General features: G+C 40.5%; 1 protein-coding gene across 2 annotated transcripts in view; it reads right to left on the reverse strand.

Annotated features, from left to right (window-relative positions):
* The window catches only part of cadm3 (cell adhesion molecule 3), a 131,971-nt gene that overhangs the window by 63,561 nt on the left and 40,624 nt on the right, over positions 1-27,786 (reverse strand). For both annotated transcript variants that reach the window (XM_061693091.1, XM_061693090.1), the window contains exon 3: positions 1,051-1,200. In XM_061693091.1, the coding sequence (XP_061549075.1) occupies positions 1,051-1,200 (150 nt within the window). The remainder of the gene's footprint in view (positions 1-1,050; positions 1,201-27,786) is intronic.

Consider the following 27,786-nt stretch of genomic DNA (forward strand, 5'->3'; position numbering starts at 1 on the left):
GTGAATATTTAGCAGTGTAATGGTTCACTTAGCTCACTTTATTGTAGGTGGTGTGGGATAAACTGCACTCGCAATACGGTAAGAAATTGTCATTTTAAGTCACTAAAAATTTTGAAAATTCTGATTCTTTTCTAAAATGGGTCATTAATAGTGTTGTAGTTAACAAAGTTGGGATAAATCTCCTCTCAAAGTCACTATTGTAAAGAAATCTGCATTTTAGGGCATTGAAAAACTTACTGGAAAGTCCAGTCATGGTGAATATTTAGCAGTGCAGTGGTTCACTTAGCTCACGTCCATGCAGCACACATGAGCTCAATTGCACTCGCAATACAGTAAGAAATTTGTGTTTCAGGTCACTAAAAACGTTGGAAACTCTGACCAGAGTGCATTGGTAGTGCAGTGGTTCATACAGCTGACTTCATGTAGTGTGTAAAATCTCCCTCTGTGAGTGATTCACATAGTTGGCATGAATTTCCACTCAGGGTGAGTAATAGGTTTGAGAAATCTGCATTTTAGGTCAATAAAAACATTTGGAAATTACGACCATGGTGAATACTATCTAGAATGTGTCATGGGTAGCGTAGTAGTTCACATAGCTGGCATCAATTTCCACTTGGGGTGGGTAACTTCTAGTACGTTGAGAAATCTGCATTTTCCGTCAGTGTTTTGGAAATTCCAACTACGGTGACTATTTACCTAAACATGCCTATGGCACTATAGTTGTTCACATAGCTGGCATGGCATTAATTTCAGGGTAACTCACAATATCATAAGAAATCTGCAGTTTAGATCACTGACAACTTTTTGGAAATTCTGACCAAGGAGAATATTTCTAAAAATGCATCACTGGTAGTGTAGTGGTTCACATAGCTGTTTACATAGTGTAGCTAGCGTTGGACACATTTCTGGCTAATTTGCAATATGATAGGAAATCTGCATTTAAGGGCACTAAAAACATTTTTAAAATTCCGACTAGGGTGAGTATTTTCCAGAACGCATAACTAGTAGTGTAGAGGTTCACATACAGTAGCTGTCTAAAGTGTTGGATACCTCTCTTCTCGCCGAAGTAGAGCGTCTGCTGCGCCGTGTTGGACCACTGCAGTGACGAGTTGTCGCTCTCGGCAACACGGCAGGTCAGCGTGACGGCTCCGCCCACCGAAACCGTCTCGTCCGAGGTGACGGGCTGCAGCGGGTCGTCATCTGGACGGGAGAAACAAACGCGTCAGGCCGTGTGAATCACTACAGTGACAAGCAAAACAAACAAACAAACAAAAAGAGTTCCACCCGTGATTTGAAAACCTAACCCAGGCCTGAAACCCTAATTTGGAACCTTAAAGTGAGCTCCGATTGAAATGACAAATACATTTAATTTTACAACTACTGACCTCTACTACTGAAATAAAGTGGTATATATTTATAATTTAAGTTAAAAAAAAACATTTTGAGACCATAATTTGATATACTATCGCCGCCATGTTTTAGCGTGTGCAAAGCATTCTGGGAACGATGACGTAGAATGGCTGTTGTAAAATTGTTACGTTGCTGCTCTCTGCGGAGCTAAGCTAGCCATTTGCGAACAATTTATTGTCAGCGAAAAGCCGCTTTTGGATGCAATTTCCAATTTCAGGACGGAATGCAAAAAAGGAGGTTAGCGTTCATAGCTTTCCCAAAGAGAGAAAGTTGAGGATGCGGTCGGAAGAGTTGAGCTGCTCAAAGATCCGCGGCTGTATTCTCGTCACTTCAACCCAGATTATTTCTTTTTATTCTTTCCTCACAAGGAGCCTAAACGGCCGCGTGTGACCAGCTAAAGCCGAGAAAAAAGACACGAAAGACAGAAGGCGTTGGCCACGTACCTTGATCGAAGCACTCTAGCAGTAGCTACAAATACCCCACTGAATACGACCAACTCGAGTCTCTTCACACCCGTCACCTTCATCCTCATTTCTTGTGTCTTCCTCGCTCTCCTCATTTCCCCGATCACACTCTGGTTCGACCTGAAATTGGCTGAACAGCGTTCATCGCTGCCAGGGGCTGCTGCTGTGGCTACTCCTTGCCGTCGGGCACATCCCCATTTGACGTCACTACCCAGAACGCACTGCGACGAAAAGAAAATGCCGGCCTATGTTGAAATTACGATTTGTAAAAATATATCCATCTGGAAATGGTTATCGAATGTTGTATCTTATTGTTATGTTACTCGAGTCGAAAGAGATCATATATACCAAACATGCCATTGCAATTGGAGTTCACTTTAACCTTGGCTTCGAATCTCAAACTAAGCCTGTCCATGAAACACAAATCCTGAAAGTCGTAACAGTAATACAACAGCACTCTAAAAGTTCCTGCGATGGAAATGCTTTATTATTAATTTTGCTTGGCGGGGGTCTTCGTGCTGTTTGCGTCTCTGATAGTTTTGCTGGCATCGCCCCCTGTGGGCTGCTCTACGTGTGTGAATGTTTAATGTGAGTGCGTCCATAAAGGCTGCCGTGAAATCAAGTGAACGGACCGAGAAGAAGCGAGTGTCTCACTGCAGGGGAGAATGTCAATGAGCGCACATAATCACACCCATTCTGGAGGCACCTGGAAGACCTCCACAAGGCCTGAACACCGTACCCGGTCAGATCTAAGACCTGAACACCAGACTCCCTTGATTACCCCTTCATTCATTTACATGCGAGAGAGAGAGATCAGTAAAATACTACACCAATTAGTAATATGAGTAAGAATTGAAGGTTCAAAACTCTAAGGTGAAACCTTAACCCTGGTTTTCAGTCTTTGTTTTAAACTTCAACTTTGGCTTCAAAAGCGTAACTTGAAACCCTGACCTTTTCTTGAAACTCCAACTTGAAACCCTAACCATGGCTTCAAACCCAGAAATGTAGATCTTAGAAATTTGAAACACGAATTTGAAGCCCTAATCCTGATTTGAAACCTGAATTTGAATCCATAACCCAAGATTTAAATGGGTGACACTAACCTTGTGATAAAACCCTAATTTGAAAGACTAACAATGATTTGAAACCCTAATTTCAAGGCCCGCTTTTGTATGAGACCCTAACATTGACTTGAAGCCCTATTTTGAAACCCTAAACTTGGCTTCAAACCCTAACCCTTGTTTGAAGACCAACCTGGGTTTGAAGCCCTAATTTGAGAGCCGAACCCCATTTTGAAACCTTACTTCAAAACACTAATCCAGTCTTGAAACCCTAATCCAGGCTTGAAACCCTAATTTCAAACCCTGACTCTTGTTTGAAGCCCCATTTGGGCCTGAAGCCCTAATTTGATACCATAATTTAAAACCCTATCCCAGGTTTGAAACCCTAACCCAGGTTTGAACAATACTTTGAAACCCTAATCCAGGTTTGAAACAACAATTTGAAACTGAACCTAAATTTGAGAGGAAAATTTGAAACCCTAACTCAGGCTTGAAAACGTAACTTGAAATCTTTACCTCTCCTTGAAACCCTAACATGAGGCCTTGAAGCCGTAATTTCGAACCCTAATTTGAAATACCCAATTTAGAACTATAAACATAAATTCAAAGCCTGGTTTGAAACCATAATTTGAAACCCGCTTTTGAAACTCTATCCTTGTCTTGAAACCGTAACCTGTCTCTTCAAACCTTAATATAAAACCCGAATCCAGGCTCAAAACCCTAACCTGAACCTGTGAACACAACCCTTAAACACAGCCACTTCATTAGGTACACTTGCATCTCTTCCAGACATAACTGCAGACGGTGGAAAATCCAAACAGCCCCATCAGGTTTCCCACCACTTTTTCCTCTCCATTCGTCTAACTCCCTCCCTCCATCGTCCCACTCCTTCCTCATATCCCCCATCCTCCCCCTCTCCATCTGCCCACCTCGTCCTCACCCGCTCCCTCGCTCGCTCTTCACCTCCTGTTGAGACTCCTCATCTTCTGCGATAACGCCGGGGTACAAGCGAGTCGTCTGATTGGACGATAGCCGGGAGTGCGTGTGTGTGTGTGTGTGCGTGCGTGCGTGAGAAGGGGGCGTCCCACCGCCCCCCTTTCATCGTATTATGTGTCTGAGTTTGCATGCAGGCTGTTTGTTTTACACCAAGTATTTATCAGCCAGTGTATAGAGGCGCATCTGGCTGATTTATGAGCCTCCTTCTTCTTATCTGCGTTGAGGAGTGTACGCGTGTGTGCGCGCGCGTGCGTGTCACGACGCTGCTGCTGCTGCTGCTGCTGCTGATGATGATGATGATGATGGTGGAGGTACAGGATGAAGACGACAGCCGGCGGGGTCCAGTTTTATATGTTTGATATGGCACACACACCGGTGAGTGTGATACGGGACATTACACACACACACACGCACAGACACACACACACACACACACACAAGCATCCGTTTCCACATACAGAAAAATTAACAGAGGCATAAATGAATGCATGCATGCACACACACACATGAACACGCACACACATATTCCAGCGTAGATTTGCAAAAAAACATTGGGCAGTAACATAAACACACATGCACATACACAACCACACAAGCGTACATTTGCAAATACTACAGCCAGTAATATTGAACACACACCCACAGACGCATAAACGCGCACACGTACATACACACATGCATACATTTGCACATACAGTAACATGCACACACAGGCACTATGTACAGTATACTGTGTATAAGTGCATATACCTACTGTATATGTAAATATATATAGATATATACTAGGGTTGGAACACTTTGAAAGTGCCCCAAACGGTTCGATTCAATTGGTCCGCATGTCTTCCATTTGGTTCGTCATACGCAAACCTTTTTTTCCCCCTCATCTACTATTGAGGTGAATTGTCCAGTTGCGCTAATGCTAGCCAAGATGGCGGCGCACATGGTTGCGGTTAAGTAGTCAACTAGGGGGTGTGTTTGTAAATGTACTCCGGCACGCCGCCGCCGCTGCCATTTCGAAGCTCAAAACGTTGAAATGTGCGGAACACGCGCACTCTCGGAGTAGAGTTGGGGCATCAGACAGAATTTCCAAACGCAACCTCGGCAGGACACACCAATTGCGTCATGCTCTTCCAGCGATGCAGCAGCCAATCATCTTGGAGGGGGCCACGTCCTGCCTTGTACTTGAGAGGGATTCATAATCACGCTCCATTGGCATCCAGCCCTCCTCTTTGCCGAAGAGGAGCAAGGAAATAGTCTAAAAAAGTGCACCTAAGAGTCCTCCATGCACTCTTTTTAGACTATTTCATTGCTTGTTTATGCAATATTGGTTCAAATGTTCGCCCGGCAGGACCTTAAAGACATTGGCGACAATCTCCAGATACCTTTTTCGAGTGCCTTTCATTACTCGCAGCACATTCCAGACGAACGCAAGGCCAATTTGCCAAGTCTGTATTCCCCGAACAAAGCATCTCTGTTACATAAAATGGACTTCGAAGTCATTCGCTTTGTCCACCAGAGATTTTGCGGTGGAGCGATTACAACGCACTGGAAATTGCTATGTCTTTCTTTGCTTGTGAATGACTGAGCAATTCAGGGAAGCTCCTTTTATACCCAATCATGGCACCCACCTGTTCCCAATTAGCCTGTTCACCCGTGGGATGTTCCAAACTGGTGTTTGATGAGCATTCCCCAACTTTCTCAGTCTTTTTTGCCACCTGTCCCAGCTTTTTTGGAACATGTTGCAGCCATAAAAGTCTAATTTAATCATTATTTGCTAAAAACAATAACGTTTATCAGTTTGAACATTAAATATCTTGTCTTTGTAGTGTATTCAATTAAATATAGGTTGAACATGATTTGCAAATTTTATTGTATTCTGTTTTTACTTATGTTTAACACAACGTCCCAACTTCATTGGAATTGGGGTTGTATATATATACATATACACACACACACACATCTACAGAAAGCACAAAACACACACCACACACACATGCAGAGGGAGTAATAAAAAGGAAAAACACAAAGGGTGTGAGTGAGAATATGTTTGATTCTTTTGGACACATCCCATAAACCTGCAACACGCACACACACACACACACACACACACACACACAAGGTACCCTCCCCCTGAGAAGCATCAAACTATGCCCATCTGTCTCCAACTCGACCCACCCCACGCGTGTGTGCGTGCATGCGCCTGTGTGTGTGTTTGTGTGTGTGTGTGCATGCCTTCCGGACCACCTCTACCCTCCAAAAGACCCCGATGCTATTCCTTATGATGCTCTCCGCCACAATGGGGTGCAAATTTTCATATCAGTATGACGGGTATAGTCATGATATGCTATGATGTTATCATGCATTATAGTTGGTATTTTTTAATGGAATTTCCTTTTTTATTTAAATAGAAGTATAATACAATACATACATACATAAACACACAGACACACACACTCACACACACACACACACGCACACAAAATAAAAATAATAAATAAATACTTAAAGTAAAAATAAAAATATGCAAGTAGTTAGAAAAGTAAAATAATGAAATAATAAAAACAAAACTAAATCTGAAACAAAATAGGAAGTACATTAAAAAACATTAAAAAAATAAAAATAATAACACATTAACAATAAGTAAATACAAGTAAACCAAAACATTAAAATTGATAATATTTTTACATAAAACATATATATGAAATAATAATAATCATCATCATCATCATCATCATCGTCATCATAAAACTGAAAAAAAGAAACTGCTTCATCACTGACGCACTATTGGGTTTGAAAATCCCACGACCACCTGCGGTCTTTGTATAAACAATCTCTTAGCCCCATTTCAACTCCAGCCCCCCTCAGAGATGAAGAGTGCCCAAAACAACCCCCCAGTACCTCACCTTTTCCCACCCCCTGATAGGGCACCACCAGCCGCTCACACCAAGCCCGCCCTCTGCTGCCTGTCAAACCTAGTTAGCTGAGACAACCACCCCCAGAGTCAGACCCCCGCCATCATCAAAACAAGAGCGAGGAGAGCATGACGGGAGAAGGAAGGAGGGGGCGCGGGGAAGTGGTCGAGTGCGTAGGTGGGGCTGGCGTGCGGGCACAGCCGCTGACAAAAGTCATAGAATAAGAGTTTGAAAATGAGGAGACGGCAAACGAAGGACGTGGGAGACAAGCATGTGTGGATGGATGGCGGCAATGAGGAGGGATGACAGGGTGATGGCACGCGGGGGAAAGAGAGGCATGCTGAAAAATGCCCAAAGTCAAATAGGAGACGGAAAAAGAAGATATATAAAAATGGAGCCACACTGACTCCCTCGGCTCATATGAGCTACCTGATCAGGCAAACAACAAAAAACTAGTACAATGTCACAAAGTCGAGCCAAGATCTCTACGAAGGCTAAACGATCGTCAAACTAGACTTGGATGCCACCTGCCACGTTCAGTGTTACAGGGGATGACGTTCAGTCAAGATATTTAACGTGCCAACTGATGAACTTTTTTTTGTTTTGTTTTTGGGCAAATTTCATTCATTTTGAATTTGATGCCTGCAACACATTCCAAAAAAGCTGGATATGTATACCACTCTGTTACATCTGTTACAGCTTTTACCAACACTCAATAAGCGTTTGGGAACTAAGGACACTAATGGAATTATTTCCCCTTCTTACTTGACAACTGAGTTGCTCAACAGTAACGCGAATCAGAACCAACTACCTATATGTTGGATTTATCTCACCAAACATTATCATGAATAAACACAAAAGGAATGAAGACGTTGGTCATTTTACTCATGAGGAGGGCGCATGGGAGATTGTTCAGATTACAGCCTCTCAACACGCTCTAAACAATCTCTCCCGTCGCTCCTGCATTTATTTGAAAATAGGGAGGTTTCTAAGTTTACAAGACATAACGTACTAAGGGTACGGTTTCAAGGTGAAAACATGGCACCTGCCACGTCCCGGCCACGTCCTTCTCTCAGATGATTCCTGCTGAGTCATCTTCTTGAAGGCGAGACATCTTTCTTTCTAAACATTGTCCATAATACTAATGCAAGCTAAGCAAATAAATGATAACTTCTACAATATATCTAACACTATATAACTAAAAACAGAACAAAACCAATAACTTGTAACCAGCCAACGAATCAATCACCCAACAAAGTAATTAACCAACAAATTCCAAACAACCAGATGACTAACTAACTAACTATGGGGATCAAAACACAAGCTGTCTCCTCTGGCTTTTGGCTGCCTCTAATCACTTTTGCCCTTTAGAATTGGCTGTAAGTGTCAGTCAGACAAACTAACTAATAAACTAATCACCTACCAAACAACAATCAAAACACAAGCTATTGACTCAGGCTTCTGGCTTCCTGTAATTAATTTTGCCCTTTTCTCAGTGCCCAGAATGTCTGTGAGTGTTTGTCCCGCGATCCCTTGCTGAACACTGACACTTTGTGTGTCGTCTTCACACTGCACAAAGCTGGATTATCAGGACGGCCAAACAAGAGACTCAGCCTCCAAGACCACCGTGGTAAGCCCCCCCCCCCCCCCCCCCCCCAACCCCTCCGCCCCCCACTAACCCCCTTAAATCCATCCCTGAGGGCGCCAAATCCGGCGTTTGTGAATTGGCAAATGACGCACCACACGAGGCAGCAATGCTAACCACGCTAACTGACTTCCTAGGATATAATGTCAAGTGCACAATGTGGCCCGTGGAAAATTCAGCCTGCTGGGAAGACAGCGACTGCTCCCAGGAATTGCAAGAGAGAGTCCAGTCTCAGTGAGTTTTAGGCTCTTGTCCAAGAAATAATTGCACTGGACCCTGGGAAAAATGTTAGCATGTTAGCATTTCATCTCTTTCCATTATAAATAGTCTATGACGACAGGGCAAGATCTCAAGTCCTTATCGATCTGCTTTGGACTTTTCTGTACTCAGGTTTCTATCTTGCAATGCAGGATGTTAGCAACTGTAAGCAAGTTAGCATTTTTATCACTTTCCATTAGAAATAGTACATGACTACAGGGCAAGGTGCACCGTTGTGTTTTTCTCTTCGTTAGTTGATATTTTGCTATTTTGTTGATATACCACCTGCTAGTATGTAAGCATTTGATCCATTTCTATTAGTAATATTATCCAACAGCAGGACAAAGATATAAAATCATCGACCTACCTGAGCGACCAAAAGTACCAGATGTCAGAGCAACAACGTAAAATCCCTTTTTTTTTTTTGCCCAAGCCCTTTCTGTACTCTACCTTGCTACATGATAGGATAGCTGCTTTTAGCATGTGTTCCCTAATTAACATCCATCCATCCATTTTCTGAGCCGCTTCTCCTCACTAGGGTCGCGGGAGTGGTGGAGCCTATCCCAGCTGTCATAGGGCAGGAGGCGGGGTACACCCGTTACTGGTTGCCAGCCAATCGCAGGGCACATAGGAACAAACAACCATTCGCACTCACAGCCATGCCTACGGGCAATTTAGAGCCTCCAATTAATGCATGTTTTTGGGATGTGGGAGGAAACCGGAGTGCCCGGAGAAAACCCACGCAGGCACGGGGAGAACATGCAAACTCCACACAGGAGGGGACGGGGATTGAACCCCGCACCTCAGAACTGTGAGGCTGACGCTCTAACCAGTCGGCCACCGTGCCGCCCCTAATTAACATTATGGATTCAAACTGGTTGCAAGCACATTAGATGTTAGCATGCTTGCTGATAGGAGGAGTCTCTCGCTATATCATGTATATATTTATTTATTTTTCTCGCTATATTAATGTGAATACGTATATGCATGACTGGGATTGTTAAGTGTTTAGCTGGTAAAGCGTCCTGCGTGTAATTTATTCGCCAATGATGCACATCTAAAAGACTCAAATCTACACGATGGCGCTACAATGTTAGCATCCATTAGCATCAGCATAAAATCAGGGTGAATTTCGCATTGTTTTATAGGAGCCATTATGCTATTTATCACCCTGAACTGGTTGCCAGCCAATCGCAGGGCACATACAAACAAACAATCATTCGCACTCACAGTCATACCTACGGGCAATTTAGAGTCTCCAATGAATGCATGTTTTTTGGGATATGGGAGGAAACCGGAGTGCCCTGAGAAAACCCACGCAGGCACGGGGAGAACCTGCAAACTTCACACAAGCGGGGCCGGGGAACCAGTTTTGGCCCATTTTCGGCAGGCGAAAATTTTTGGTGATTTATGAATTTGTACTGGCCCGTAGCGTCTATACGTAGGTGGTGGCCCGAGACAGCGGCATCGTGGCCCCGGGCCACCGTTAATGTCGGACCTTGTAAAGTTTAATTTACTTGGTTGTTTAATTTCACATTTAACGGGTGGGCAGGCACTCCTGAAACTCATCTATTGGTAAAGAAATATTAAAAAGTCAATTCTCCATAATGTCTGCTTTGATATATACATTAATTCATATCCTTTTTAAGAAACTCATTGCTATACCATACTATTTTATAACCCCCACCGTCCGAGTCATTATTATCAATAATACATCTGTTTGTTATACTGTTCTGTCATATATACACCCTGAACTGGTCGCCAGCCAATCGCAGGGCACATATAAAGAAACAACCATTCGCACTCACATTCACACCTACGGGAAAGTTGGAGTCTTCAATTAACCTACCATGCATGTTTTGGGGATGTGGGAGGAAACCAGCATACCCAGAGAAAACCCACACTGGCAAAGGGAGAACATGCAAACTCCACACAGGCGGGGCCGGGGATTGAACCCCGGTCCTCAGAACTGTGAGGCCGACGCTCTAACCAGTCGTCCACCGTGCCGCCATACATTTTCATAATTAGCATTCTTTGCTGATTTGGCAAGAGAAAATCACCCCTCTAACTCTAATTCTCTCAAAATTTAATATGGTGGGTTTGGGCACCAGCTACCACTGACCTGGATGTCGGCATTGACTTCAATGGCCCCCAAAGCAGTAGACCAGGGGTGGCCAACCCGCGGCTCGCGAGCCTCATGCGGCTCTTCAGGAGCTGTCACATGACATGCGTCAAACATGAACTGAGAGTTTGTGTGTGTGAGACAGTGCACACAATGTTAACTGTTGAAAATTACTGATATTATCATGTTGGTGTGGTTATTTTCATTAGATCTGGCTGAGCAGAGGTCTGTGTATGTGTGCATACATGATTAAAAGATGATGTTCATGTGTACCCATGTGTATGATGTGGCTCTTTGCAGTAACACAGAAAAAAAAAGTGGCTCTCAGTCTCTGACTAGTTGGCCACCCCTGTAGTAGACTATACAAACAATATTTGTTTCTGAATCCACTATACCAGTTTGAAGATAATTGCCGAAAACAATTGCTGTGGAGATATAGTCAATGGTGTGTGTACATGACAATTTAGGTCTGGTTCTCAAATGATAACCAGAGATTGTTGCTTAGTGCTCATTTTCTTCATGACCTACTAACCTCACTGCATGAATTTAAAGTCTTTCAGTATGGGTTCGCCCAATCAGCTGGTTTGGCGCAGTTCTCTCGGCACCGCGGTCCGGTTTCACGTAAAGACATTTTGACGACCTGAGACGCCCACGAAGCCCGCAGCCTCAGCCACTGTTTGCATCCCTTCAAGTTTGTTGTGCTGTAGATCCTCGCAGCTGTGCTCAACTCAAGTCAGAAAGGAACAAATCAGTTCTTGAAGTGATTCCATTCGACTGAATCACTGTTCACTCAAAAGAAAAGATTGTAAACAACAACACTACTCGAGCCACGTCTACAACTGCGCTCCCAAACAAAAAAGAAAAGAAAAAAGAAAATGCTTGGTATGCAAATGAACAGTGACACACTTGAATCTGGTGCGCTTTTAATATTTTTAGTGCGCATAGAGCGTTGAAGTGTTTTTCACCAATTTAGTTTTCCTGATTTTCTAGGCGTGGCTGAAATGGGTGTCTGTCTGGCCTTAGTTGCCTCTCCCCCACTATATAAGGACTTCAATAACTTTGTTCACATCAGTGATTATCCGGCGCAATTGCGAGTTATTTAGTTATTATTCCTAGGCTCATTTCTCCCACTACAGCGTGCAGTTAGCTATCTAACTATGCATACACCCCGAAAATGTAAATTTTACAGAACAGCTTGGTGTTGTTATGTAAATTCCTAAGCGAGGTGACACCACGGACGAGCCCGTCACCCGTCCTCCGGCCAAGAACTGTTAGCTGGCAAGCTAGGTGGTGGCTAGCACCTTTCGTCGCAGCATGGAAAAGCCCTTTGTCAACCCGGTGGGATATATTCATAGTTGCCAACCTATAAAAATTCACTTCCTTCATAATTTTTAATAAATTAGGCCTTCACTATTTGTCATTTTAATGTTTTTATAACGTCAACCTTGTAATGGCGGACACAGTTGCAGCCTGAATCAAAGTACTAGGATATGAGATTTCGACGTTCCATCATCAAAAATATATTTCTAAGGATTAATTCACATTTTGGCAAATGTGTTTTCACACCTGGTAACAAAATTAAAAGGCAAGTCTATTAGCAGATTAGTCATAATTAAAAGTCAACACTCTATTTTTCAAACAAACAAATAACATTGTTGATAGATTGAATTAGACAGTTTATGTATGGACAATCGTTTTCGTTTCTATTTTGTACAATATATTTCTTGTACATGTCTTCTCTTGCATGCTATTTATATAACATATATTTCCTCTATCCACAATAGCTGCTGAAATGATGCAAATTTCCCCATTGGGGGACTAACAAAGGTTATCTTATATTATATTACAAATGTTTATTAATACAAATAATATACTTTTAACGTGCCCACGTTCTGAAGTGATGTACGCATCGAAGTACTAATTAATTTCCAGTTCAGACGCGGCGACCTGTGTGGGCGTGTATTAGTTCATACTTATATCTCTAAACACGTATTAATTGGCCTGTTATTTTGCTTTTCAAAGTCGGTTACTCTCCGCAAAAACGTGGTTCCACCCAGACCTATGTGTGTAGTGTATCAGCAAATCCCTTTGTCACACTTTTGTAAAAAGTATGATAAGAAGTGTAGCTTATTCACTACCATGGAGGCACTGATCAGTGAATTACAATGCGTTGACACCTGACGTAAAGACAACTTTTGCCTCTGCGGCTTGGCAGCTGGAGGACATAATAAAATAGCATGCACCAAGCAGGTGTTCAATGTGGACATGACGGTAAGGTCAGATGCTGGATTTCTTTTTCCCCCAATATCTGGAAAAATCAGTGTTACGGCCATAACAAGTCAAAGTTCAGTGATTTTCGTAACAAAATACGGACATTTGGCAGCTCTGTATATTTTACCTTAGGCTTCCAGAGGATATATTTTTACAGCTCAAACGTATTGGAATGTGTAGGGATTAGAAAGTTGCTAGACAAAGTAGAATCCATTTTGCAGCAGGGTGTGATGGCGGACATGCCCACAGCGTTTGATTTTTCACAATTTTGAAGCCTCATTTTATATACAGTACTTGTCGATTTTTGTAATTATTCAAATTTGGCAGGGTTTTTAACAATACTCTGCAGCATGTAAAATTTAAAAGACATTTATGTTCACTTTACATGGACTTTGAGCCGCTTTCACTCTTTATCTCTATTTACAATTAAAATGTCACTTGAAACCCTGCCTGTACAGTTAGTCAAGGCTCCTTGTCCTCTTTCTTGTATGGTTAGTGACCAAATGAGCCACCGAGTTGGGTCACAGGACCACGCCAACCCATCCACCCATTGCTGGCGGCCACGATGGAGCAAATGGCACAGAAAAACACCCTCGGTGGTCAATTAGTCCACGTTGGTTCTGTCTGCCGTGTGTAGACGGGGACAAACTGCCAACCACAATTGTTCAGACCGTCTCGAGCAGCCATTGTTGGACGCACCCCCACCGAGAAACGCCTCCTTCGCACTGATTCACCCCCTCCTTGTCGTCTTTATCTTCTCCCGCCAGCACTACATTGATCTCCAGTGCCGTGATTGGGAGTGACAAACCACGGGCCCCGTCTGAAAGGTTGCCTTCGTTAGTCGTTACAAGGCGAGCAAATTCCTCTCGAGACGCTGTCAAGGAGGGAGGAGGCGGTGAGGCTACACACATACACACGTTATGGACTGTTACCAAGACTGGACATTCCTTTATTTGAAGACAAACCTCCTCTCTGTCTTTTCGCCGTCTTTGGCAAGGACACACAGTGTTTTGGGAAGTGTTTGTGTGTTCCTGGAAGCCCCGCAAATACACCCACACACACACGCACACATACACACACACACACACGCACGCACACATACACGAAAGCATGCTCACACACACACACACACACACACACACACACACACGCAAAGCTTTGTGTAGAAAGTTTGATTGAGTCGAGTGTAATTGAATCTTCTCCCCCTCCTCTCGAACGCTTGCCCCCTCCCGGCACCACCAGTGTGTGTAGATGTGCGTGAGAGCATGCGTGTGCATGCGTGTGAGTTTGTGTGACAAGACTGGCAAGTGTAACGCGAGGCTTAATTTATTAACATCACAATGTATCGGTTTACAACTTCTCTCAGTGATCAAAGAAAAAACTGAATCAAATGCACCACAGTGATTACAAAAGATCTAAATTAAAGTCATTTTCTCACAAAACGTTGGTCAATTACAGTTGGGAGTGAACCTATAAATCATTAATGTAACATAAGACATAAAACAATTATCTACCATTTGTTTACGAGTGAGACGCATACAATACAAGCAAAAAATCACATTAAATCCTCTTCTTTATGTTCACAAGTGGCAAGTGTTTGGTAGCTAGTTGGGTAAGCTAACGTGGTATTCTACATCTACACTCAGTGGTCTTTTTTGGTAAACATTTTAGAACATAAGAAGTAAATCGCACCACAGCAGCCGCAGGAGATCCGATTCAGAGCTGTTTGTTTACAAAAAGTTGGTGAATACCAGCTGCTAGATAGCTAGCTAAGCCACGGTGCCGCTGCATCACAAACAGATTGACTCAAATGCACCCCAACAGTTGCAGATGATCCAAATCATGGACGTTGTATCCACAAAAAAGTTAGTAAATACCAAATGTTATCAAGCTAGCTACAGTAGCTAAGTTAACTTAGTGGTCTACATCCACATCCTTCTTGGAAAATATTAAGAGCCTATCCCACTGGTCCAATGAATAGCTGGCGACCTGATGGTGACTCGAGTCTGCACTGGTTGCGGAGACGTCTCCGTGAGTGAGATAGGCCCTTTATAAACAAATGGACTCAAATGCATCAAACCGTTTGCAAAAAGTCCAAATTGGAGGCTTTTTTTTTTTTCACAAAAAGCTGCTGAATACAGCTAAGAGTCATTTTGATAGCAAGTTACAAGTACATCACCACATCAGTCGCGGAAGATCCAAATCATGGTAGTTTTTGTTCACAAAAAGATTCTGAATATATGATAAGCGTAAGCTGCGAGGTAGCAAGCTAACAGTCTACATGCTCACTCAGTGCTCTTGCTTGTCAAACACTGGTCTCATATGATCCAAATCAGAGTGCTTTGTTTACAAAACGTTGGTCAATACCAGGTGCTAGCTAGCATAGCTAACTTAGCTACATCTACATCCTTTCTTGGCAAACATCACAGGTGTACTCAAATGTATCACACAGGTTGCAAAACATACAAATCAGAGTTTTTTTTGTGAACAAAACGTTGGTCAATACGTATGACAGTATATTTGATCACAAGTGAAAAGCTGCTAGCTAGCTAGCTCAGCTAGTGTAGCACTCAATATATCTTTACCCGGTTGGGAAACATCACAGACCATGTCACTAAAACGCACTAAAGCGTCGCAGGAGATCAGATTCAAAGGTGTTTGAAAAGTTGCTCAATACCATCTACTAGTTAGCTAGCTAATCTAACATAGCGTTCTACCTCTTGAATCGGTTCTCTTGTCAAACATCACAGAACAGATGGACTCAAAAGCACCAAACCAGTTGTAGACAATTCAAAGTCAAACCAGTTGTAGACAATTCAAAGTCATTTGTTCACAAAATGTTGGTCAATACCAGCTGCTAGCTAGTTAGCTAAGATATTTGAAGCTACATCCATGTCCTTTTGGCAGACATCACAAACAAACCATACAGGTCGCAAAAGGAAAGAGTATTTTTTTGTTCACAAAAAGCTGGTCAACTGAATGAAATGAAGACAAATAGCTGCTGCGGATCGACGAGCGCACACGCAACTTGTAAGCAGGGCTCTAATGCATGTAAATGATGTTATGAATCTAAGTTAATTATCAAAGAAGAAGAAAACGTCGGATAATCATCAATCACAGCGGTGTTTTATCCCGCTGTGTGCTATCTAATATATTCGCCATCTAGATGTAAATGTACTTCTCGTCTGTGGGCGGAGAAAAGAACAGAAAAAAGGTCACTTAGAGCGTGATAAAAGAAGCAAAGAAGCCATTTTTATTCTCTCCAATAAAACGCGCCGAGATGCGTTGACCGATTACTGGCATTTAGTCAAAGGTCCGAGACACATTAGCCTTAAGCAAGGGGGAATAGTTTTGGAGAGAAAAAAAAAAAAGGACAATTTAATTAATCACAGAGACCCTGTCTATCGAGGAAGTCAAGTCTCGTGTTGCAGTCTGAAAGCAGATCTTTTCATCAAAAAAAAATGCAGCATTGGTTCCTGAAAAAAGTGTCCTTAAACGTCTGCAATTCAAGGACAGTCCAATTTATAGTATTAATATTGTTAATAATTATTATTTAAAATTAAACGATAAAAATTGAGTAAGTGCATTTATTATGTAGAGTTGTTAGTGGCAAAATTTAATTCATATAAATGCAATAAAAAATACAAAACTGTAAATTGTCCATTATTAATTAAAATTGTGCATTTTGCTAATCTATCCATCCACGTTTCCAACCTGTTCAGCAGTATATTATGATCTACCATATCAAAAGTCGCACAGAGGTCCAACAGGACCAGAATTGACACCTTTCCAGAGTCAGTATTCAACGTTATATCATTTAGCAGTCTGATAAGAGCAGATTCTGTACTGTGATGAGTTCAGAACCCTGATTGAAATTTGTCAAAAAGTCCATTTAAATTCAAGAAATTGCTGAGTTGATTAAAAATAACTTTCTCAACACAATCGTGATAGATTCACATTTTATCCTTACTAAGTTTGTAGTTCTACTTTTTTGTGCCATATTTCTTTGGCCAACTTTCTGTCCCTTGTAATTACAGGAATCAAACATGCCTGATCTCTGTAGGGGTCTGACTTATTCTGGAAAAGACCCCGCAGATATCAGTCAGATTCACAGATGTGGTTATTCATGGGTGGAGGAGGGGACCAGTCGCATCTTAGTGGACGGTGGTTTTAGGCGAGTGGGGATGGGAGCAAGATCTTGGCGTGGTGTGCGTTGGTTCCAATATTGACAATCGTCTTCATCCTGTCCCTCACACCTAGCAGAGAATTTAGGCTAATAGAGAGTGAGTTCCGTTGGGGAAGGGAGGGGTGTGGGAGATTCACCGTGCTGGCTCATCTCATTTGTCATTCACTGCTCAGAATGTTTGGATGACCCTGATGAATCAGTCTGCGCCTAGTGTCGCCTTATCTCCTGTTCCTCCGATTGTTTGGGAACAACTGCATCACCAATGCCAGTGTTTTCTTTTTGGGCTGCTGAATGCCGTACACAGTAAAAAATGTTGGCAGCCAATAACTTAACCCCTTGTCTATTTAGACAGAAACCGTCTGCTTTGTAAAGATGTCTGCTCTCCCAAAAAATGCAGAAATTGTCAATGAAACTCACGGGTAGTGCCGTACACCCTTTTTGAGTAACATATATTTAATTGACTGAGCCTAGAGAATCGTTCATCTCCAAATCGTACAAGTGAGAAAGGTCCACTGATAAAAACCTCAGCATCCAAACATTGCACTTTTGTTAGATGATCGATGAAATCTTGCTTCAGTACCTCTGATTACTGCTTGAGAACATCCAGGGTCCCTGTGTGTATAATGACAGATTTCACAGTTGGGTGCTGATTAGTGATCTCCAGGTTTAGTTTTTTTTTTAGAGATATCACACACCACGTCATTGGTGAAACACCGTACTTTGGTGTTCTTCTCACTGCAAAAACGTTTTACATCCTTGACAGCTCCATCACCAACTATTAATGTTTGGGGTGCCATTTTTTTTCTTGTATGATTTAGTTTAATACCTTTCAGGGGTGGTGGGGGATGAGCATTCTTGGCCAGGGCCTTGTAAAAGTGGCTCAAATCTATTTGTAAGTCTGATGTCAATGTTTTGCATTGACTCGCGTCCTTTTTTCTTGCCCTTCACTGTAGCGACCGTCCACGTCCACTCACTCTGCGTTGAAGCAACCCGCAACGCAGGCCCGCTGGTCTTACTGCTAATAGCTAATAGCAGGCTTGTGCTAATTAGCAGGCCATGCTCACGTAATGGTGAGAGGGTATCAGAAAATATTGGAATATAGCAACAACTGACTGTACCTACAAAAAAAGTACAGTCCAACAGGTTTAAAAATATTCAGGAGTCGCTACTTACATTTTTTTAAAAAGAAAAACAAGCTTATCAGCAAGGACAAATGTAAACAAAAGCGAAGCAAGCAGTGTGAGCAAAAACACACTGTACAAGAGCGAGAGCAAAAAGTTCGTATTTATTACAATTATTATGTATGTACATGTGATAACATTTTTATGTACATATAAAATTGTCCATTTTACTAATAGTTTTATTTTATTTACAATTAATTACCAAATTATTTAGTAAAATGAATAATAAAAATACAAAATAATGCAATAATAATAATAATAACAATAACAATAATTATTATTATATATTAAACCATTAAAAACAATATATTATATTAATACAAAATAATAAGAAAATAACCCAAAAAATGTTGTATTACATTTTCAATTTCTATTATTTCAAGATCTAAAAATAAAAAAAATTCACAACGCTCAATTTAACCCACGACATAGATGTGTTTTAAACTACGTAAAAGCTGATTGTCGCCAGTGTGTCTCTCTATACATATGGGCTTGGCCATCTTTATCTCTCTGCCATCTTCATCTCTACTACTTCTTCCTCTTCCTCTTCCTCCCGCTCCTCCTCCTCCTCCTCCTCCTCCTCCTCCTCCTCTGCAGTGTCTGAATTCCCTCGGGTGGACCAACGGGAGACTATTACAACTCCCCGACAGATTCGCTCGCCTCCAATTTCTCTCCATCCTCTTCCCGTCCCGGCTCGCCCTCTTTCATCAGCCACCAACCTTCTCTCACGCTCAGCCTCCGTCACCTTCTGTTGGCTCGCTCTGTCAGCAGCCGTTCTGATAGTGTATGTACGCACGCACGTCTTTTCCAATCCCACCCATCAATCCCCCCCCCCCCCCCACCCCCCCCCACACACACACTTGCGCACTACTTTTTTTCCTCTAGTCAATATAATTGACATCACAGGAGCGCTCTCTGCAGAGTATGCTAAAAGAGCCAGAGAAGGAGGAGGAGGAGGATGTGGCTAAAAGACACTGGAACAAACGAACGGAGTGGACCGGAACGCCAGGTGGGCTAGAGCAGAAGATGAGTTGGAATCAGAGGGAAAAAGAGGAAATGAGAAGGCAGTGAATAAACAGAGCTGCGGATGGTGCGTCAAGGAGGCGACTTATTATTAAGTGTCGGGTTTCACGTCGAGTCGGCATACTTCGCCGTCTTGCTATGCCCGCAAGCAATGACGAAAGTGTAACTTTTTCGCAATTAAGTGTTGCCCACCTGCCAAGTGTAGATGGTTCCAATTTGGTAGCAATCAGACAATATCTCGAGGAGGAAATCACGCTGATGTTGCTGCTTCAAACCAAAATGGCAATTTTTTCTTTTTGGGCATGGCTTCTTGAGACTTTTTTGTGGCGCTACTCATGATACACTTGGCTACCAAATCTCATGTTGCTAAGTGAATCTGACTTCAGGGGCTGAATTTTCAAAAATTCATGACTGGAGTTATTACTCCAGTTCTGTTTTACAGTACGTCATTAAACCAAAATAGCAGACTTACCATGTCTTTTTGGGTATGACTTTATGAGACTTTTTGTTGGGTCTACTCATAATATACACATTTTCTGTTGCTAAGTGAAACTGGTTTCAGGGTTGAATTTTCAAAGAATTCATGAGCTGAGTTATTACTACAGTTTGGCTTTATGATGTGTCATCAGACTTGGCTAATTCATACAGAAATCAGACTTCCCATGTATTTTTGGGTATGACTTCTTGAGACTTTTTTGTGGGTGTAGCCATGATAGACATGTCTACCAAATTATATGTTGCTAAGTGAAACTGGCTTCAGGTACTGAATTTTCAAATAATTCACAAGCTAAATTATTACTAGAGTTCTGTTATATGGCGAGTCATCATATTTCGCTGCTTCATCTCAAAATGGCAGACTTCCTGTGTCTTTTCAGGCATGGCTTTTTGAGGCTTTTTTTGTGGCTCTACTTATTGTAGACGTGTCTTCCAAATGTAATGTTGCTAATTGGAACTGTGTTGAGGGGCTGAATTTTTAAAAATTCATGAGTAGCGTTATTACTACCATTTTATTTTATGGCAAGTCATCAAGCTTTGCCGAGTCCTATAAAAATGGCAGACTTCCTGTGCCTTTTCAGGCATGTCTTCTTGAGACTTTTTTTCTGGCTATACTAATGATATCTCATGCCTACCAATTTTCATATTGCTAAGTGGCTTCAGGGACTGAATTTTCTAATAATTCATGGGCAGAGTTATTTATTCCTCTCGTTCTGTTTTTATGGCGAGTCATCAAACTTTGCTGCTTCATACCAAAATGGCAGACTTCTTGTGTCTTTTCAGGCATGGTTGCCTGAGACTTTTTTATAACAAATTTTTATATCAACTCATGATAGACATGCCTACCAGATTTCATGTTGCTTAGTGGAACTGGGTTCAGGGGCTAAATTTCCCAGAAATCATGAGCTGAGCTATTACATCAGTTTCGTGTTATAAACTTTGTCTCCAGGCTATTCCCACAAACCGCAACGAAAACTCAAACTCTTCACAATTTAGCATCACTCATCTGTCTCGTATACGTCATTAAAATTTGGGAGCAATCGAATAAAATCTCTAGGAGGAATTCTCTTCGAAGGACCTCTCAAAATAGCCAAAATGATCCTAAAATAACCGATTCAAACCGAAAAGGCCTCACTACAAGTGTCCAAGCAGGCAGAAGATGAGCATCAGCCTCCCAGCTCAGCTCAAAGACGTTGTAAGATGACGACATTGAAGCTTACTGTATCACATGGCTTCCGTATAGCGGCTGTCACTAATGAGCTAATTAATTGTCACTGAACCTTGCGTACGAAATCAAAGACAATTTCCAATCTTCTAATACGTTGTGCAAAATTGTAAGACAATTTCAGTTCTTCAATGACCCTGGCGTACGTGTTTTAGCAAACATCAAACACAATATTGAGTCTTCAATGAATCTAACCTTCTGTATGTGTGAACATCAAACAGTTTTCAATCAAATTACGTTATTATTAAGTATTTTGAGACATCAAAGACAATTTTGATAATTCAGTGTACCTAACTCACATGTCAACATTAAAGACAATTTTGATTCTACAGTATTACAAGCGTTGAATGAGATTTAGTTTGAGAATGAATGCAACAAAAATGTTTTGAAACATCAAAGCCCATTTTGACTCTTCAGTGAACATAACATGTATTTGTGAACACCCAGAAACAATTTAGGGTTGTCAATAAACATTTGTTTTCCTAAACATCAGACAATTACGACTCAATGAACCTAACCTTGGTGTTTTCATTAACATTTAAGAACATTCAGAATCTTGATCAAAGTTAATGTATGCATTTTTTGCAAACATCAAAGACCATTTTGATTCCAAAACGCACATCTTTCTTCTAACATCAAAGACAAGTTTCTTAATGAAGCTAATCCTATGTGTAAACATGAAAGACAATTTCATGTTTTTGATCAACAAAACATAGGTGTAATTATCAAAGACTTTGAGTCTTCAAAAAAAACCTAAAGTACCTTATATATATATATATTATTACATATTATATATACAAGTCCAATTCAAGGCTTCAATGTTTCTAACCTGCGCATTTCCGTAAATATCAAAGACAATTTTGAGTCCTCAGTGAACCTAACGTATGTGTTCAACATCAAAGACGATTCCGAATCTTCAACAATACGCATTTTCATGAATATCAAAGAACATTTACAGGCTTCAATTTACATAATGTAACATTTTTATTTTCAAGATGGCGCTGTGAAGTAGGCAACCATTTTCAAGAGCTCCGCTATTTGTTGATTTTTGTCGTTTTATGTCATTTGGTGTTTGTTGTCCCTCGTGTGGACCTGCGGTGCACTGTTTACAGCTGCAGCGGGACGTTCATTGTAGGGGAATGTTGGCGCTGTTCGACTGTCGCCGCTTGTTGCTTTTGCGCCTTGATAGGCAGCACTCTTGCAACAGCCGCAGAAATGTCGGAGCTGGTGGACTGTGCCTATGACTGGACGGGTGGCTGGAGCTGAGTGGAGGAGTTGAGGGCTGATACGGAGCTAGATGGGACTGGAGAATGGAGACACTCTTTCCGTATGCGTGTTATTTGCTTCATACAACAGCATGGATCAATGGATGCTTTATGTCTGTGTTTTATGGTTAGTTTGTTTTATTGTATTGTTTTTGTGACACTGGCCTCTTGGACAAGTAATTTCGGCCCTCTGTATGTTCCACATATATTGAGGACTGACAATAAATTCTACGAGTGGGACTTTTCCTCTAGTAGCGTGACTGCATCTGTTGGGGCATCGGGCCATCCTTTCTACCTTTCTAGAAATGCTACCAGACATCTCCCTTTCTAAAAATCGTCCATAATACTAATTCAAGCTAAGCAAATAAATGATAACTTCTAAAATATATTTAACACCATGTCAAAGACAATTCCAACTCTTTCAAGAACACAACCTATGATTTTTTGTGAATATCAAAGACAATTACAAGCCTTCAATGAAACTAATCTGCGTGATTTGTAAATATTAAAGAAAAATGTGAATATTCAATCTAATGAATGTGTAAACATCAATGACAATTCCGATTACAGAATTAACTGAACGTACGTGTAAACATCAAAGACAAATTTTGAGTTGAATTAACGTACCATACGCGTCAATTCTGAATCTTCAACTAACATAGAGCATCATGGTTTTTTTTTTTTTACAAACATTTAAGACAATTTTGAGTCTTCAATGCTCCCATTGTCAGAATGCAAACGTCTCTGAACATCTTCAAACAGCTCCTTCCTGAATAGCGCCGTAGGTTTTGCAGTTTAGCTTTTTGTCCGTTTAGCATCAGCATGCCGATGACACGAGACCGACTTGACTGTTACTGTATCGCATGAAGCGTCGCTAGCGGCTGTGGCTAATGAGCTAATTAATCTCCCGCCGCTGCTTTTCCCAATGTGACACATAAACAAAGCAGTGGCCTCTTTACAATGGTCCCAAGTTGCTTTATTGATGGCGCGGGAATGGTAAATAAAACTCGACAATTTATTGGGAAGAGGAGTGGAAAAATTAGATTTGTGCTTTACGGGAAGAAGAGAAATGTATTAAGAACATACACTGTCCACATAATATGTTGAAACGCTAATTTAAAGCTCTAACTCTATGTAATAACTCTCTCTTGAAACCCTAACCCAGTCATACAATCCTAATTTAAAAGGCTAATTTGAAACCCTAATCCTGGTTTTAAAGCATACTTTGAAACCCTAAATCAGGATTAAAAACCTTAATTTGAAACCGTAACCCTGGATTGAATATGTTTTTTAAACCCCAGCACTTGTTTCAAACCCTACTTTGAGATGCTAACCCTTGTTTGAAACCTTAACCCAGTCTTGAAATCCTACTTTGAAACACAAACCTCAGTTTGCAACCCTAAGGGCTGAAACCTATATTTTAAACCTTATCCCTTTCTTGAAAACCCACTTTGAAAACCTAACCACAGATTGAAACCATTATCCATCTTTAAACCCTAAACGTAAACCCTAACCATAGTTGGAAATCTTAAACCAGGTTTGCAACCCTCATTTTAAAACTTAATCCTGTCTTAAAACACTACTTTAAAACGCAAACCACTGTTTGAAAACCTAACTCAGGCCTGAAACCCTTATTTTAGACCTTATCTCCCTCTTGAAACCCTACTTTGAAACACTAACCCAACCGAAACTTGAAACCCACACAGTCATGAAACTAAGGATGTTCGATACCGTACCACTTTTAGACCGATACCAGTAGAGTATTCACACTTGAGTAGTCACAGATACCTTTTTCTAGTACTTTACAAGTACTTGTGATTCATAAAATTTCAAATAACACAACGACAGGTAATTGTGAACAAAGTCCTTTCTTTCTTATGCACATGATGATTCGCCAATGTGTCAAACCGCCACAGTGTAGCGTCAACTATGGTGAGGAGGACTTACACAATGTCAGAGTTTTTTACCTGATACCTTGAAATAAGGTCCTAATCGTCCCAATATCGATACCTGGCACAAGCCCATCCCTACATGAAACCCTACATTGAAACCCTAACCGTAGTTTGAAACCCATAAGCAGGCTTCCAAACCTCTTTATAATCCATATACCTGTCTTGAAAGCCAACTCTGAAACTGTTTGCAAGCAACAAAATAAAAAAACTCCTACATTGAGAATCTCCACGCTAATAGCATAATTTGTTTGAGGTAATTACTTGTCACCGTTTACATTTTCCTAAGAATGCTGCCAAAGTGCCAGAAGCAACGTGCCTTTTTCTGACTCAATGTGGCTTGTTAAAAAAAAAAAAGAAAAAAAAGAAAGAAAACTCACTCAAATTATGAACGTGCGGCGTAACAAAAGGGAACAATGTGGAATGATGTGGAAGGAACATGAAGTCCAATTTTGTTGACTCAAGCAGAGGTTCATGAATAAAACATGACATGGACCCTTATTGTGCGTCTCTGCACTAAATAACATGACCGACAAAGAAATGCAAAATAAATAAATAAAAGACCCCCGAATACGGCAGGAATGTTTCACACATTTTTAATATCTTTCACTACAACTTTAAATTTAGTTGCTGACATTGTGAGGATACTCTGGCTTCGTCTTTTTGTGTATTAGATACAAAAATCGAACCTTACTTTCAGAAGCAACATAAGACGACTGAATTTTATCTTCCATTGAAGTCTGAAGTTGAAAAAAAGAGGGATAAACATTAATAATAACATGGCTGCACTGAAATTTCCAATTTATTTATTTATTTATTCCTTTATCAATCCACGCTTTTTGTTATCCAGTCTGTTTGCAGCGTTGTTAGCATTGAAGTTATACAGTTAAACTATTTTCTGTTCACGAGATACGGTAAACATCAAAGATAAATTCGAGCCTTCAAGGGACTTTATGTCGTTATGTAAATTTAGAGTCAATGTACACATCTTTTTGCCAGACAATTTGGAAAAATATGTTTTTGTAAACAACAAAAGCAGTTTTCAATGAAAGTGACATAAAAGACTATTTAGTGTTTAATAGACCTAACATACGTGTTTTCAGAACCATCAAGGGCAATTTAGTTTTCAAAGTAACCTAGCATACGTGATTTGCGACCAATTTAGAATCAATGTATATTTTTGTAAACATCTAAGACTACTTTGAGCCTTCATTGAAAAAAGGTACGTGTTTTCGCAAATATTGAGGACAATCTAGATCATGGGTGCCCAACACATTGACAAAAATGGATAGATACTAGGGCCACTGAAATTCTTTGACTTTAATTTATGAAACATGCAAAAGGCATTCCACAGTGAATAGTTTAAATGATTAAATTACCGGTTTTTGTGATTTTTTTTGGGTGTAAAAAAATCCAAGTTTCAAACCATTTTCTAACATTTTACCTATAACCATTTTACCCATAACTTGAACAACTCAATTGGAAATTTTAAAAGAAGAAAGGAATAAAAAAATGAACAACTGAGAAAAGTTGTGCACACCCACTTCACAAATCGCACCTTCACATAGAGCAGAAAGTGGAGGAAGCCATTTTCGCTTCTCAAACTAAATTATCTTTATTCACTGTTTTTTCAAACCTTTTTTTTTTTCAAATTTTACTATTTTAGTTGTGAAAATTTTTACAATTTTCTTTGTGAACAGTTTCTTTGCATAGCTAGAAAAACTCTATATACAACATATTTATCAGTACTAGTAGTAGTTGTCACTAAGTGGTTTGGGGATTCGCACCCATGCAGGATGTGAATGTCACCACCCCTCAATTTTTTGACACACACACTTTTCACGCTGTCCTCTTCCCTTTTTTTATACAGTGTTGCAGGCCATGTCAAATGTCATTTTTAGTACGTGCCGTGGTGATTTTGAGTCTCTAATGAAGCGAACATGTTTTTTCGCAAACATAAAAAGACAATTTTGAGTCTTTAATTAATGTAATTTACAAGTAAAAATGAAAGGCAGTTGAAGATATTTGAACAGACCTAACATGAACCCAAAATATGTTTTTATGTAAACATCGAAGACAATTTAGTCTTCAAGTCTAAAGTCTGTAAACATCAATTTAGTCTTCAATAAACCTAACGCCTACGGAAACATAAAAGACTATTTCAAGTCTTCAATGAAGTTAACATACATGTTCGCGCACACATCAAAAACAAATCAGTCTTTAAGTAATCTAACGTACACAAGTAAACATCAAATAAAATTTAGAGTCTTTAATTAACCTAAAAGACGCGGGTAAAAATCAAAGGCGTTTTAGAGCCTCTAATGGATATAATTTTTTGCAAACATCAAATACTTTAGTCTTTAATTAACCTCACATACACGTAAACATCAAAGACAGTTTAGAGTCTTGATCAAACCTAACATACACATCTTAGCAAAAATCTAAATTGAACAAACTTTCATCTAAAACATTCATTTTGTAAACCTTATTCGTGAAAAGACCGAATGTGGATTTGTAAACAATTTAGTCGTTGATTAAGCTAATAAACAAGTAAACATCAAAGAAAGTTCTAGCTTCAATGAACTCATCTTGTGTGTTTTGTAAACATCAAAGACAATTTAGTCAAGTAAAACGGTTTAGAGTCTCCAACAGACCTAGCGTATGTGTTTTCACAAACATCACGACAATAAGCCTAACGTGTAAACTTTAAGAAATCTGTGATTTTCTGTCCTGTCTGTAATAATGTAATAGTTGTGGCATGCCGATTTCTTCTTGTCCCCACTGAAAGCTTCAGGTGGTCATTTTGTCCGCTCCATTGACTCTTTCTGTTTACCTTGCACGTTAAGAAGCTAATGTACTAATTATTGAGGTATTTATCAAAAATAAATGGAGCATTTATTTAGCCCATGTGGCCAGCGAATGGCCCTTCTCAACAAGATTACAGCTATGAATATTTCATATCGTGTTTCACTGCTAAGTATTTTACATCATAGTGTATATGATGTAGACACCTAAACCACGAGAACGTCTCTAACCAAACAACAAAAACCTAACCATGGTTTAAAACCCTACTTTGAAAACCTTACTTGAAATGCTAACTCAGTCATGAAGCTATACTTTGAAACTCTATTCAAGTCTTAAAACTCAAGTCTTAAATTGGGATCTTACTTTTAGACTCTTTGGCTGAACCTTGAATTTGAAACCATAACCATGCTTGGAAATGCTAACCCTGGCTTGAAACACTACTATAAAATGCTAACACATTTTAGAAACCCTAATTTGAAAACCTAAGACGAGTTTGAAACCCTAAGGTTGGCTTAAAA

The sequence above is a fragment of the Phycodurus eques genome, chromosome 13, assembly GCF_024500275.1.
Source record: "Phycodurus eques isolate BA_2022a chromosome 13, UOR_Pequ_1.1, whole genome shotgun sequence".
In the NCBI taxonomy this organism is placed as follows: domain Eukaryota; kingdom Metazoa; phylum Chordata; class Actinopteri; order Syngnathiformes; family Syngnathidae; genus Phycodurus; species Phycodurus eques.